A 15,442-nucleotide genomic window follows, 5' to 3' on the forward strand; every position below is an offset into this window, starting at 1 on the left:
CTCATTTTGTATGGTTTTCCCCATGTAGTGGTCAGCAATCTCTTCTTTTCTCTGCTCATCTGACATGTCCACTCATCACTGGGTTGAACTCGGCAAGCAGCTCCACCAGACCTAGAAAGTTCATGTAGGGTGGAATTGTGGCCACGGAAAGCAAGGTTTCGTTCTGCAAGGTGACAGACTATGGCAATGAACCTGTTCATGACATCATTCCAGTGTTTCTTTTCCAGCATTTGCATTTCTTGGTACGTGCTATCAATGGCACTGTGTGTTCTTTCTGCGTTTCCAGCTCGCGCCAGCTATTTATGTTGGCACGGTGCGCATTTGACTTCTCATGATCCTGGAGTGTGAGAGTGAGTCGCTCCCACACTCTGAAACCTCCGCAAGTGAGACTGTGATTTCGCTTGCCAAAAAGGGTACAGCAGAAACAGAAGATTGAATCAGATGATTCTGAGTACACTAACTATGACCTACGAATGGTTTCTCCATTTTTCATCTTCATAAGATATCTGCCCTTGGTAAAACGACGGCATGATTGGCTCTGTGGAAAGTTAATGTCCTCTAACTGAACGGGACCTCTCCTAACAATGTCGATCCGTTGGTCACTGGTAATATGCATTGGCCAACGTGCCGGATCGGTCTCTGTGAATGTTAGTGGGACATTCTCTTCGTCTGGTGTGCTGGTGGCGGCATCTCCCTCACCTGTCTCAGTTGTAGGACTGTCATCCTGCTGTGGTGCTTATTCATCAAACAAAGTTTGGTCATCATTATCACCATCTGTTTGAGTAGAATTGTCCTCATTTTCATTGGTCTGATTATGAACATCTCCTGTACCGCTTACACTGTCACTTGGCACTGCAGTCCCATGCTGTGACGATAGTGCAGCAGCAACTGCAGTCCGCAGGCCTCTTACAGATGCTGGACCAAAGAAAGACGTAACTTTTGGGATATTATTTAGACGCTTTGTTTTTTTGTCTAATATTTTCCGTTTTTCAGCACCACTAGGATAGGAGCGTTTCATTTTCCTCTCATTGAAAAGTAGCCTTCTTTGCTAGGAGCAATGTTTACAAGTGAAGTAAATATTTTAATGTATTTTCTCAGATGTCAGTGAGCGAGCACCCACTGGTGGTTCGGTTGGCAATAGCGGGAGAATATTGTGGCGTCTGGGAGCCGTGCATTAAATTTTTGCATGTCAGTCAGGGGCCCCCGTTTCAGTTGAAACAGGTGAAACATAGCTAAGGCCGCCTATGTTTCTGCCGTTCCTTTAGTTGATTAGATGCGTGGAGAGGGGTGGTGGTGGGCAAAACCTGCTCTCCACGTTGTACTGCCCTGGCTTGCAGATCACGTATACAGCTGGGGCGCAACATCCATGGTCGACCGCCAACCATCGGGGGGCTTCTCCCTACTATCAGCGCACCTGGACATATGACACACTATCTACAATATTTACAGTTATCATGAAGAGCCCCCAGTACTGTGGAAGTCACAAATAATTATATCCTGGCAATGAGTATAGATGTTGGGACATAGTGTTGCAGTTGTATAATTCAACTGATTAGCTATTTTGCATTAATTAGCAGGTGTACCTAATAAAATAGCCACTGAGTGTATATAGCCAGTTTGACTGTATATAATTTAATTTAAATAAATTGGCACCACGGTAGCGTAGCTAGCGCGAAGTTATTACAGTCTGGGGGTCGAAGTACGGAGTTCAAGTCCAGCGTCCTCTGTAAGAAAGTTTGTACGTTCTTCTCGTGTGCACGTGGGTTTCCTCCAGGTGCTCCGACTTCCTCCTATAGTCCAAATACATACCGGTTAGTAAGTAAATTGATCATTGTAAATTGTCCTGTGATTAGGCTAGGGTTAAATCGCTGGGCGATGCGGATGCTGGGCCAGAAGTGCCTGTTCTGTGCTGTATATTTGAAATATATATAGTAATTTATAGTGTATTTTATGTATTGCTCTGTACTATTGCCGCAAAACAACACATTTCGTGACCTATGACAACGATGGTAAACCTAATCCTGATTCACGAATAACTTTTCTTGACCTCTTGCTTCCTCGTTTTACCAACCCCACCCTGACGCCGCCCTTCCCCAAATGGTTTCAATTAATAGAAGACGACCCAAATTGAACATACCTGAAAGTTGGAGGGTGGTTCTAAACTGACCCCGCCAGTCACCGAGCCGCAATCCGAGCGGGTGAGATTCAAACTCAGCCCAAGGCATTATTGAACACGTCTTTAAAGAACCGCTGCTGGTCCGTGTTATTTTTAATTCGACAGCCAGCGCGGTGCACTGCTTCGGTACGGATCTACAGCGTGTGTGTTTTCTACATTTCTGAATTGCAGCTCTCCTCCCTCCGCCACCCACTCAATGCCAAAAGAAAACAAAAAAAAAAAATTCAAAAGCAGGCTTAGAAATAGTAAGCATTAAATGCCAACGTATTGACTATTTTCGTGACAGGTGCATTTTGATTAAAAATGCTTGGGAAAGAAACGGAAAGTTAACCAGGTCTGCCGGAAATTCAGACTTTGTCCTGGAAAGAAATGTATATAATAGGGGAAATTGTGGATCGATTTGAAAGCTACATCAAAAAATACTGGTACCGAAGTGAGTGATATTTCGTTCATCGCGCCACTCAGAAATGCAACAATGCATTGACTGATTGGGGAAGAGAATTCTTCAAATGCTCCCTGTTTGAGGCAGCGCTTCAGAATTTGGTATCCCCCCCACGCCGCTTCCCCTGGAAGGACAGACTCTCTCGGGGAGGGCGAGCCCCCGCCTCCCGATGACTGACAGCCGCTCCTTCTCACGATCCGTTCCAGGGATGATCCCGGCTCCTGGATTTTAACTCTGCTTACTACAACTTCTCTGGATCAATGGATTCAAACACACGCACACACGGGAGAACCCAATCCACCTCACTGACCATAGCTCAGTAACAAGTGAGAGAAGGGACTGAGCCTCCTGTCTCCCCTCCCCATCTCTTCAAAACCTCTCTCTCCCCCCCCACCATCTGACCGGGATATCAAACACTCCGGATAGCTCGCTTGCTCGGATAGTTGTAAAGAAACCTCTTCTGCCTGCGTTCCCTCCTTTGAGTTTCTAATTTTCTTATACATATATATTAAATTCGAATATCTTTGAAAAGGTCCAACTTTCCATTCATAACGTGTGCCGTGAAAAGAACAAGCCCGGGAGAGGAAAAGAACGCGGATGTTCCTGGACGTTAACGGATTCCGAGGATTTGGCTGATTATGGCGATTGTGGGATTAATACTGCGAAATTTAGCTCTCGTATTGTGGTGGCAATCTTCAGTCGGCAGAGACTGGCAAGCCTCTGGTAAGTCTTTTCCATTGTCCGGGCCGGTTTATCGTTTACAGATCTCCAGTTGACAAGAACGGGTTAATGGTGTTGGTGCGGGATATTCGGTTACTGTTGGTGACTTTCGTGCGCTTGTTCTGCGCCCTTTCTTCGCTTGTTCAACTCGGTTTCGTCTCTTGTTTCAGGGACGAGTTTTTCCCCCGTGGAAAATCTGCACAGTATAAGCCAAAATAGCTTTTTAAAAAATGATGCAGGGGTTAGCAACGACACCCATTCAGAAAAAGCATTTGTTGATATGCACCGCACTTTTTACCCCTCTCTCTCTCTCTCTTTAGTTTTTAGTATAACGTTGCCCCTTTCACCATCCACCCTTCCTTAATAGTTCTTAGTTGAAACACACGCGAATTTCTGCTTCAAATGTCACACTGGTCTTCGAATCCCCATATCGTGTATCTGTTTGTGTCAAAATCTATTCCGATCAGTCATCGGTCACTACCGTTCTCCCCAAGCACTTTCTGTAGCTTAATTCTGAGAAGGCTGGGGGGGGGGGGAGCGCCTGCTTCCCAGTTCCAGCAATTTGCGAGGCGCATCTTCTCTGTATCTGTTAAAGACAAATACTTCGTTTTCAGGTGACGAACCGATTCTGTGCCATTTCACGTTAGAACGGCTTGAAATTCGCGGCAAGTGTTTGTGTGGGGGGTTACAGAGCGTGGGGGAGAGATTATACCGGGGCATGGTTTCGGTCCGCCCGCGTTTTGCAGCGGCGGGAAGCGGGGTAGAACTGGCGAGCAGGAAATTTGCCGTGTCACGCCATGGCGAGCGCGTGTCCTTTCCTACCACCAGAGCACCGAGTGCACCACACATGCATTGCAGTCAGAATTAGTCTTTTCCTTAACACGGAATTAGATCCAAAAATTAGCCGCATTTCAGTCTACCAGAGCATCTCCCAGCCGCCGAAGATGTGTTAATTTGTGAGATTCACATCTATGTGGAGTTGTTTTTATAAATCACTTTGGTACAGTGGGTTTGGGAAAAGTAGATGTGTTGATTCAGAGGATGCTGACGGCCGCTTTGAATATCGTGTCGAGAGTGAAGGGGCGATGAGGAACATTTGCAGAGACCTCGCTGGTTCTTCGGGGAGCGTTAAGAAGGATGAAAGACGCCCCCGCTCCCTCCCACCCACCCATTTCCCCGGTGGGAGATGGGCGGGGTGGTCACTGTTCGGCGGCTGGGGTTGTTAGAGAGACGGAGGGAGAACATCCCGAACTCGCAGCGCACCCACTGAAGCAGACGCGCTTCAGCGAACTCGGTGCCTTTGGGAAACGGGGAGGGAGGTGGGTGGTGTTCAATCTTCTTCCATCCCCCGTCACCTCCTGGCCCAAACGCCATCCGAGCTGATTTCTAAGCGGCGTTAGATAGAGAGAGAAATAGAGAGCGCGACCCTGCTTGTAACAAAGCGTTTAAAACCCCCTAAGCAGACCGGGTGTGATTGCACAGCTTGGGGGCGGAGATGGGGGGGGGTGCGGCTGGTTGGAAGTATCATTATATATGCGGCTGGTGCAGTATAAATCACTGGCTCGCTGTCACTACTGATACTTAACGGTTAGATTTGTAAATGTTTCATAAATCCCGTGAATAGCAACTGGTATGCGTGCATCTGTGTGTACCCTGTGTTAGCTTGCTGCGACATTTGTTGAGAGCCGTTTGGGCTCATATGCAACCAACACTGAGATATATACAAATATATATTTGTGCGTTTGTATACAGTTCACCCTCCTGTGAATCTTGCCGTATGTTAACTATAGTGCGTTATGCGTCGCGCGTCCAACTCGATGTACAAGGGAAAACGTCGAATCAGGAGTTTGTATATGAATAGTTATCTATATGCAATTAGCAGAGGCAGAATAAAAGAAAACATACTGCTTTTGGTGAAATCAAATGCCCGATTCACGAGATGTATCTAGAATTACATTAACTCGGGATGAGTCAAATGACTTTTGCTGCTTTCATTAGCCATAGTCATTCTGAAATTGAATCTAACAACTATACTCGTGCCGCTCTGCTAACATTACAGTAACTGCCAAAAACTCCCGCTGTGGCGTCACACGGACACCCGGGGCTGTGGCGGCACCTGGACGCACAGGCGGCGGCGTAACGCAGTTGCCCCCGGACCAGGGGCTCTCTTCTTGTGGATGCTGATGTGGAGAATGAGTGGGTAGTGCAGATTCTCCCACGAATGGGAGTTGACAGTTACCGATAGCATGGGTGGGTGACATGTTTGTGTGGGTATGGTGGTCCAGACTTTTCGCTACTTATGCGCAGCATCTCTCTGCTCCCAGTGCTGCCCTTCCCAAATGAGTCGTTGCACTGTAGAAGGTGAAATGTAAAGCAGCGCCTGAAAACTGGGAATGTTGACTTATCCTTAAGGATATTTTTTTTATTTATACACTTTGCCTTCTCTTGCACATTGGTTGTTAGCCAATCTTTGTCTAGGTATAGTCTTTGCATAAATTCTGTTATTTCTTTTACTTACAAAATGAATCATTGCAGTATATGGTAATAGTGTTAAAAAAGTACATGTGGACTAAGCTGTTAACTATCCTGTGCTATCACTGGTGGGATCATCAGTTAACCTGCCACCTGTCTTCAGGAGTTTCGGCCTGCTTATGATCAAGACTCCCTGGAGGTGGTGGGCCAGTATATATATATATAACTTCACCCAGCTTCACTTGTTCCATTGTTAAAATGTTCTCACATTCAGGGAGTCTTCATCCCATGTTCCTGTTATCTATTTATTATTTCTTTCTTTTCGTATTTGCACAGTTTTTTGTCTTTCGTACTCTGGTTGAATGCCTCAGTTGGACAGACTTTCATTGTTTCTGTTACGGTTGAAAGATGGCAGATGGAGTTTAATGCTGAAAAATGTGAGGCGCTACATTTTGGTAGGGCTAATCAAAATAGGACATACATGGTAAATGGTAGGGCATTAAAGAATGCTTTAGAACAGAGGGATCTAGGAATAATGGTGCATAGTTCCCTGAATTTGGCATTGGTAAGGCCAAATCTGGAGTATTGTGTACAGTTCTAGTCACCGAATTATAGGAAGGATGCCAATAAAATTGAGAGAGTACAGAGGAGGTTTACTAAAATGTTGCTTGGGTTTCATCTAAGTTACAGAGAAAGGTTGAACAAGTTAGGTCTTTATTCTTTGGAACGTAGAAGGTTGAAGGTGGACTTGATAGAGGTATTTAAAATTATGAGAGGGATAGATAGAGTTGACGTGGTTAGACTTTTTCCATTGAGAGTGGGGGAGATTCAAACAAGAGGACATGAGTTGAGAGTTAAAGGGCAAAAGTTTAGGGGTAACATGAGGGGGAACTTCTTTACTCAGAGAGTGGTAGCTGTGTGGAACGAGCTTCCAGCAGAAGTGGGTGAGGCAGGTTTTATGTTGTCGTTTCAAGTTAAATTGGATAGATATATGGACAGGAAAGGAATGGAGGGTTATGGGCTGAGTGCAGGTCGGTGGGACTAGGATAGGGTAAGAGTTCGGCATGGACTAGAAGTGCCGAGATGGCCTGTTTCCATGCTGTAATTGTTATATGGTTATTTTCTATAGATTTGTTGAATATGCTCACAAGAAAACGAATCACAGGGTTGCATATGATATACAGGTACTTGGATAATAAACTTACTTTGAACTTTTGGCCTACAGTTCCTGGGTCTTGGGGTGGTAGCGAGGGACTGGGAGGGACTTGAGAACAGTGCTGATGTAAGGCCTATCCTTCTGCACGCTTCACGGACAAATTGACGATATCTTTGAACTCAGTCTCCGAGGCCGTATAAGAGCAATTGTTACCTATATGCTCTATCTTGAACAATAATATTAAGATAATCTTGTTTCTGCGGTGTAATCACTAAAGGTTGAAAAGTTCTCTTTAAGGATGGTGCCTGGATTAGAGAGCACAGTTTCTGAGGAAAGGTTGAGCGACTTGGGGCCTTTCTCCTTGGAGTGAAGGAGGATGAGAGGTGATTTGATAAGAGGCAGAGATTGAATGGACAGTCACAGATTTTTTCCCAGAATAGGAATGGCTAATACAATGGGGCATAATTTTAAGATGATTGGAGGAAAGTATAGGGGGGGGATGTCAAGGATAATTTTTTTTTTACATACAGTGGTGAGCCTTGTGGAATGTGCTGTCAGGGGTGGTAGTAGAGGCAGATACATCAAGGTTTTTAAAGGATGGGCACATTGCCCCCCATTTTCCTATCACCAATGTAGGAGGGAAGAGTTAGGTTGATATTAGAGCAGGTTAAAAGTTTGACGCAACATTGTGGGTCGAAGAGCCTGTACTGTGCTGTACTGTTCTCTGACCTCTCTCCTCATAAGGAATGTATTAGAGGGTGCATTATTGTGGCAAAGGAGGATTAGAAAAATATTGAGGAAGTTGCACGCTTACACAGAATGCTGGAGGAAATCAACACGTCAGGCAGCATCTATGGAGAGGAATAAACAGTCGACATTTCAAGTCAAGACCCTTTATCAGGAATGGAAAGGAAGAAGTCAGAATAAGAAGGACGGGGGAGAGAAAGGAGTGGTATGGGTTCGCTTGTACTCCTTCCTGCCCCCCCCGCCCACTCTGGCTTTACCCTCCTTTAAAGTCATTGGGTATATTTAAAACAGAGATTGATGCGTTTTTGAATAATAGGGATATTAAAAGGTTGAGGAGAAGAGAGTGGGATTGAGAGGGAAAATAAAGCAGCCAGGATGGAATGGCAGAGTAGAATTGATGGGCCAAATGGGTCAATTCGGCTCCTATTTCTGCTAATTCTGTCTTATGGTGGTGAAGAGTCTCGGTTTGAAACATGGACTATTTATTCCTCTCCAGAGATGCTGCCTGATCTGCTGAGATCCCCCAGCACTTTGTGTGTGTGTGTGTGTGTGTGTGTGTGTGTGTGTGTGTGTGTGTGTTGCTGTATTCACAAACTGTTGCTGCCGGACCACACAGCCACAAAGTGTGCCGACTTGCATTGCCTCGTTCCTTCTCATTCATGTTCTGCAACAGGTCCTTGTTTTCTGGAGAAGGGCAATGTGTGTCAGCACAACATTGCAAATGGTTTCATCTTTGCCTTCTTTAAAGATTGAACCTAAAGAACTGATTAAATTATGGATTTGTGCCCGGTGACACTGAGCACAGGGACACCAGAATGGGCAACTTCATTTCAACTACCTCATGATATTCCCTGGATGGCAATGTCTGATTCCTTAATTGTGAACAGCTTGATCCGATAGAGCATGTGAACAGTACGTATCCACCTAATTGTTTTGATGGAATAAAGTGAAGAACCATCCTTCCACCACTAGGTGTTGCTAACTAACCTAGGAGATACTTTGGTACCTGCTAGGATCCTTTTCACCACCAAAGATCCTTAGGAAAGATTTTGAAGATCAGCTGGAAAGACAGACACATTAACACCAGCATACTGCAGGAGGCCAACATGAACAGCAACTCCACCACGATGAAGCCACACCAATTCCGGTGGGTAGGTTGTGTCCTCCAGATGCCTAACTTGCATTGCTCCAAACAGATCCTCCTCTCTTCCCCCCCGCCCCCCCCCCCCAGTTAAAGGAAGGTCAGCGAGCCCCGGTGGGCAAAGGAAATGCTTCAACTATAACATCAAAATCAGTCTTGAAGACGCTCAATGTTACATCTAAAAACTGGGAAGAGATTGCTCTCCATAGATACACCTGGAGGAAATCTGTTCAGGAGGGAGCTGTGCTGCGTGAGAGTGACCTCCGCTGTGCTGCAGAGAACAAGTGGCAGCTGCCGAAAGGGAGAATGAACAGCCAAAAGACTCGGCCACCCCTTCCCTTTGCCTAAAACATGTGGATCCTGGGTCGGCCTCTACAGCCTGCCTGAGGACCCACCAACAGACAACCCCTTACGAGATTGTCATACTCTACTTGAGTGATAGGCAAGGAAAGCGTACGAGGATATCCCATGGCAATTAATTGATCTCTCAGCACGGGGGGCTGACTTTGAAGCTAAATTGATCTCTCTTGACAACAAGCATTGGTGGCTACATCTTTTCCTTAAACTTTCTGCCAGTTTTCATGAAGGTTTCTTTTTTGCAACTCTAACCTGTAGGTTTTGTGATATTTGTTGCTAACCTCCAGAGTTCATTGAAAAGGTGAGAGTAGGTGTAATGCATATAGAGAAATGTATTCCCGGTGTTGTCATTAGGTAGGGAATGACAGCACCTTTATCCAGTGACATTGAAGCGATGATAAGATTGTAACTAGATTGGTATTGGTTTAATATTGTCTCATGTACTAAGATGAGACAATATTAAACCAATATGTGAGCTCGTGGCCAAGTGGTTAAGACATTGGACTAGCTACCTGAAGATCGTGAGTTTGAGCCCCAGCCGAGGCAACGTGTTGTGTCCTTGAGCAAGGCACTTAATCACACATTGCTCTGCGACGACACTGGTGCCAAGCTGTATGGGTCCTAATGCCCTTCCCTTGGACAACATTGGTGTCGTGGAGAGGGGAGACTTGCAGCATGGGCAACTGCTGGTCTTGCCCAGGCCTGCGCCCTGGAGAGCGAAGACTTTCCAGGCGCAGATCCATGGCCTCGCAAGACTAATGGATGCCTTTATTTACTGAATCTCCAGAGCAACTAACACAAAGTGCTGGAGGAACTCAGCAGGTCGGACAGCATCTAATACAGGGGTTCCCCACCTTCTTTATGCCACTGACCCCTACCATTAACTGAGGTGTTCGTGAACAACAGGTTGGGAACCCCTGATCTAGGGAGAGGAATAAAGAGTCGATGTTTTGGGCTGAGGCCCTTCAGCGGGACTGGAAAGGAAATGGAATGAAGCCCGAATAAGGAGGAGAGGGGGAGGGCAAGGAGTACAAACTGTTAGGTGAGATCAAGTGCGGGAGAAGGTAGGTGGGTGAGATGAAGCTGAGAGTTGATCGGTGGAAGAATAAAGCATTGAAGAACCAGGAATCTGATAGGAGAGGAGAGTGGACCATAGGAGAAAGGGAAAGAGGAAGGGCGTCAGAGGGAGGTGATGGGCAGGTAAGGAGAAGGGAAGGGGTAACAGGAAAGCCAGAATGGGAAAACATTTCCAGCAGTTAGAGAAATCAATGTTCATGCCATCAGGTTGGAGGCTACCTAGACATATTGGAATGGGAAGAAGAATCAAAATGGATGCCCACAGGAAATTCCGCTCGACATGGCAGACACAGCCAAAGTTCCCTGTTTATTTATTTATATTGGTCTAAGCAGGAAATTTTTACACTGCCTGTAAACTGCGCAAAACTTTAATAACACAACAAAGCTTAAAGGGCACAGTGGACGCAACAAAGGTGCTCGAATTCTTGCAAAAGGCTTGTCTTGCATACTGTTCATACAGATCAAAACATTACACAGAGTACTGAGGTAGAACAAACAGCTATAATGATGCAGAATAAAGTGTAACAGCTATAGAGAGGGCAGTGCAGGTGAACAATAAGGTGCAAGGTCATAACGAGGTAAATTGTGAGTCAAGAGTCCATCTCTTCAAAGAGTAGGTCCATTCTAGAGTCTGATTACAGCAGAATAGAAGCTGTTCTTGAGTCTGGAGGTGAGTGACTTGGAGTTTACTAATGCTGGACAATCAAGAGCAAGGTTCAGGTTTATTTTCACATGTATTTGATTAAAGCATTGTGCAAGATTGAAATCAATGAGGACAGGAGCAGAAGGACGTGTCGTTCAGTACCGTCTGCCGATGTTTGACTAGTCTTCCTCTCCTCACTACTGCTGGAGGAAGGTGCAGGGGTCTTGGGTCAACAGCGAGCTTTGATCGGTGTGGTTTGTGGGTTGAACTCATTTTTAGAGTCTCTGCAGTTCATGCTAGGTGTGTTACTGGTTACTCTTTTTGTTACTGGCTTTGCGGCCTACAGTCAATGGATGACACAGTGCCAAATTGAACTGAGCTAACTGAACATTCATAGACTGTTTCAAAGACTGCAGTTTGATATGTAATATTGTAATTTTTTTTTTGCTGTTTGTACAAATGTTCTTTTGTTGTGCCTTGGGTGTTTGATGTTTTCTCTGAACAGGTTCCCTGGCGTTTCTTTGTTTCATGGTTGACTGTGGGAAGATGAGTCTCGGGGTTGTATACTGCATACAGACTCTGATAAATGTATTTTAAAACTTTGTACGTCGAAATGTATTGTGTTAATAGCCAACACACCCAATGGTGTGCTGGGGGCAGCAAGCAAGTGTTGCCACACACTTCTGCTGCAACATAGCATGTTCAAGTGGTGTGCTGACCTTGGGACTCTGGCTGCTAGTTGCCAGTACTTATGGAGCGTCACAGAAGACCTCGTTCCATCCCATCAGGCATGTAACTGCAATACACCTGAGACAAGGACTCCTGGCTTAATTTTTATTCCTCTGACCTTGAGCCTTTATTGGTAAGATTTTTTTTCTTTTACTAACACCAACACTATGTGTGGAACAATTATTCAATTTTGCTCAATCGAGACAATGAAGCAGAAGATACAGAAGTGCATTTATCCATTGAGAAAGTTACTGGTTATCAACTTCTATAAGTATTGCTTCCGGATAAAATATTAGTTGGTTGAGATTCAGATTTGTCCCATGTACATAAAAACATAGTGAATTGCATCGTTTGTGTTAACAACCTAAGGGTCTGTGCTGAGGGCAGCCCACAAGTGTCGCCACACATTCTGGTGCCCACATGGTATGCCCACCACACAGAACGACAACAACAGGAAAACAAGCTCCCTCCCACTCCACAGACAGAGTCCACCTGCAGGCCTTCAGTTAAATGGCGAATACCAGGGCCCATTATTTCAAGTACATTGGAGGAAAGCTTAGGAGACGTTTTTCTGGTTGTCAAATTTTTAAAGTATTATTTTCAAATAGAAAATAATATGTATTTGAGAAACTCAAAATATTGGCACCGCCAATTGTTTTCACATTTCTTAATTAATTATAGCTAAGCATAATTAATAAGATTAAAATAACATTTAATTGGCAATCAGGATATCCTAGAGGGTGATATGTGATCTGCTCTACCACAAGAGGGCCTTATCACCAATTTAATTCTAAATCCCATATTAAGCTGTTTCCAACTATTTCATTTACTCTTGCCCCTTCCTTCAGCAGCACTGGATGACTTATAAAACATGGGGGTTCCTTCAGATAATGCTTCTGTATATTTTGAGCATGCTTACCAATGAATTAATAAAAATATATTTAGAAATACTGCGCAGAATAGGCCTTTTCAGCCATTCAAACGTACCGCCAGCAAGCCACCGATTTTTTAACTCTAGCCTACCAACCAGTTCGTACTTTTTAATGCAAACACCAGGAATTCTGCAGATGCTGGAAATTCAGGCAACACACATCAAAGTTGCTGGTGAACGCAGCAGGCCAGGCAGCATCTCTAGGAAGAGGGACAGTCGAGCCGAGACCCTTCATTAGGACTAACTGAAGGAAGAGTTAGTAAGAGATTTGAAAGTGAGAGGGGGAGGGGGAGATCCAACATGATAGGAGAAGACAGGAGGGGGAGGGATGGAGCCAAGAGCTGGACAGGTGATTGGCAAAAGGGATATGAGAGGATCATGGGACAGGAGGCCCAGGGAGAAGGAAAAGGGGGAGGGGGGGAAAAACCCAGAGGATTGGCAAGGGGTATAGTCAGAGGGACAGGGGGAGAAAAAGGAGAGTGAGAGAAAGAATGAATGTGTGTATATAAATAAATAACGGATGGGGTACGAGGGGGAGGTGGGGCATTAGCGGAAGGTTGAGAAGTCGATGTTCATGCCATCAGGTTGGAGGCTACCCAGATGGAATATAACTCTAGCCTAATCTAGCCTACCAACCAGTACGTGTTTGGACTGTGGGAGGAAACCAGAGCATCCGGAGGAAACTGGCTTGTTCATGGTGAGAACGTACAAACTGCTTACGGGTGACATCTGAATGGGACTCCGATCTCCCACACCCTGAGCTGTAGTAACGTTGCACTAACCACAACACAGCCTATGGCACCAAAAGATCAACTTTATTTGCCACGTACTGGACGTACGTTTGCATGGATTGGGAATTTGCTGTAGCGTGTTGGTCAGGGTACAACAAGCAACAAAAAACAACATTCAATAATTATAAAGAATTATGTAAAATAAAGTTGGAGATTAAAGTGAGGATATGGAATAAAATGTGCATAAGTGCATAAATACCAGATGTAATGACAATGCAAACAGTGTTACAATAAGTGATTTGAAGTGTTTACAGTGACGAGAGTAACGGGTGGGGGTGGTGGAACTAGAATGGTTGATCAGATTAACTGCCCGGGGAAGAAACCTTTAAGATGGTGTGAAGTTTTGTTTTAGTAGCCCTAAAGCGCTTTCCAGAAGGGAGCTTCTGGAATAAAAGGACTGTTTGCTGGGTGGGTAGTGTCCACAATGAGTTTGCCGGCAAGCTTCCTTGTCCTGGACACAGACAAGTCGTGCAGTGATGGTAGGCTGCACCCGATGACTTTTCAGCTCTCCTGACAGTTCACTGTAGATTTTGTACATTGTGAGGATACTGCACTAAACTAGACAGTAACAGCTGATGAGGATGCTCTCTATGATGGCAGTGTAGAATTGCTCCAGTATGTTCTGGAGTAGATTGAATTCTCCCATCAAAATTAATTATGCACATTATTAGCTAAACCTATTAAAACACAGAAGTTGGGCATCACTGCTTCGCTGCTTTGTAGTCTACCTTGTCTGATTTCCACTTCCTTTCCCCTTTGATCATGCCTTGCCCCCGATCTATACAGATCCTTCTGTAGAATTCTGTATCTGAAACTCTAAAACAACTGAGAGTGAATGTCGCTCTATTAATGCGCTTCACCTACAAGGAAGACATTAAATCAATTCATTCTGACTTGTAAAAATATTCTGCTTGCACTTTTCCTCAGGCAAATAATATTTTAATTATGATTTTGTGGCCTTTTTTCTTGCTTTGGATATCAATAGCTGTTTAATTCTGGCATAAGGATTAAATTGAGTTTTTTTGAAAAGATACTGTTAAGCTGAACGTATACATTCACACAAATATACACAAAACACGTGCACACATGTAACACACAAATTCGCATGCATATAAGCAGACTTAATGCCAATGTAACTATAAATATACAGACAAATGCAAACATATTTACACAACCATGCAAGTGCTAGGGCTTTTTTTCTGTGGAACGAAGAGGATGAGAGGTGACTTGATGTACTCCAACAGTACAAGATGATAAGAACCATAGATCGAATGGACAGCAAGAGACTTTTTTCCAGGACAGAAATGGCTAAGGCGATTGGAGAAAAGTATAATGGGGATGTCAGGTAGATTATTTTTTCTTACACAGAGTGGGTGCTTGGAAAGTTGTGCCAGGGGTGGTGATACATTAGGGGACATTTAAGAGACTCTTGGATAGCATAAGATAAAAGATTTTCCTGATAGTAAAATGTGAGCGATTCAGAACACAGATCTAAAGGGATTAGCAAATTATCTGGGGGTGGGGAGATGATACAGATACAGTTTGATACAGACAGGATTCAAGATTGTTTAATGTAATTTCCAGTACACAAGTGTAAAGGACAATGAAATACTTGTTAGTAACATGCATAAAATGCTGGTGGAACTCAATAGGGCAGGCAGCATCTATGGAAATGAATAAACAGTTGATGTTTCAGGCCAAGACCCTTCAGTGGGAAAGGGGGAAAGTGCCTAAATTATAGGGTGGGGGGGAGGGGAAAGAGGCTGCTAACAGGTGATAAGAGAAGCCAAGTGGGTGGGAAAGGTAAAGGGCTGGAGAAGAAAGAACCTGATAGAAGAGCGGAGTGCACCATGAAAGAAAGGGAAGGAGGAGGGGGTCCAGGGCAGGGGAGAAGAAGTAAAAGGTCAGAGTTGGGGGAAATGTTCACCAGAAAGTGCAATCGATATTCTTACCGTCAGGTTGGAGGATACCCAGATGGAATATAAGGTCGCAAACATGTGGAAATCTGCAGATGCTGGAATTTCAAGCAACACACATAAAAGTTGCTGGTGAATGCAGCA

General features: G+C 44.6%; 1 protein-coding gene across 3 annotated transcripts in view; it reads left to right on the plus strand.

Moving 5' to 3' along the window:
* The first annotated feature begins 3,071 nt into the window (after positions 1-3,071).
* Positions 3,072-15,442, plus strand: part of dcc (DCC netrin 1 receptor) — a 1,425,388-nt gene continuing 1,413,017 nt past the window's right edge. For all 3 annotated transcript variants that reach the window (XM_063042623.1, XM_063042621.1, XM_063042622.1), the window contains exon 1: positions 3,072-3,341. In XM_063042623.1, the coding sequence (XP_062898693.1) occupies positions 3,257-3,341 (85 nt within the window). In that variant the 5' untranslated portion in view covers positions 3,072-3,256. The remainder of the gene's footprint in view (positions 3,342-15,442) is intronic.

Source organism: Mobula hypostoma, chromosome 3 (assembly GCF_963921235.1).
Source record: "Mobula hypostoma chromosome 3, sMobHyp1.1, whole genome shotgun sequence".
In the NCBI taxonomy this organism is placed as follows: Eukaryota; Metazoa; Chordata; class Chondrichthyes; order Myliobatiformes; family Myliobatidae; genus Mobula; species Mobula hypostoma.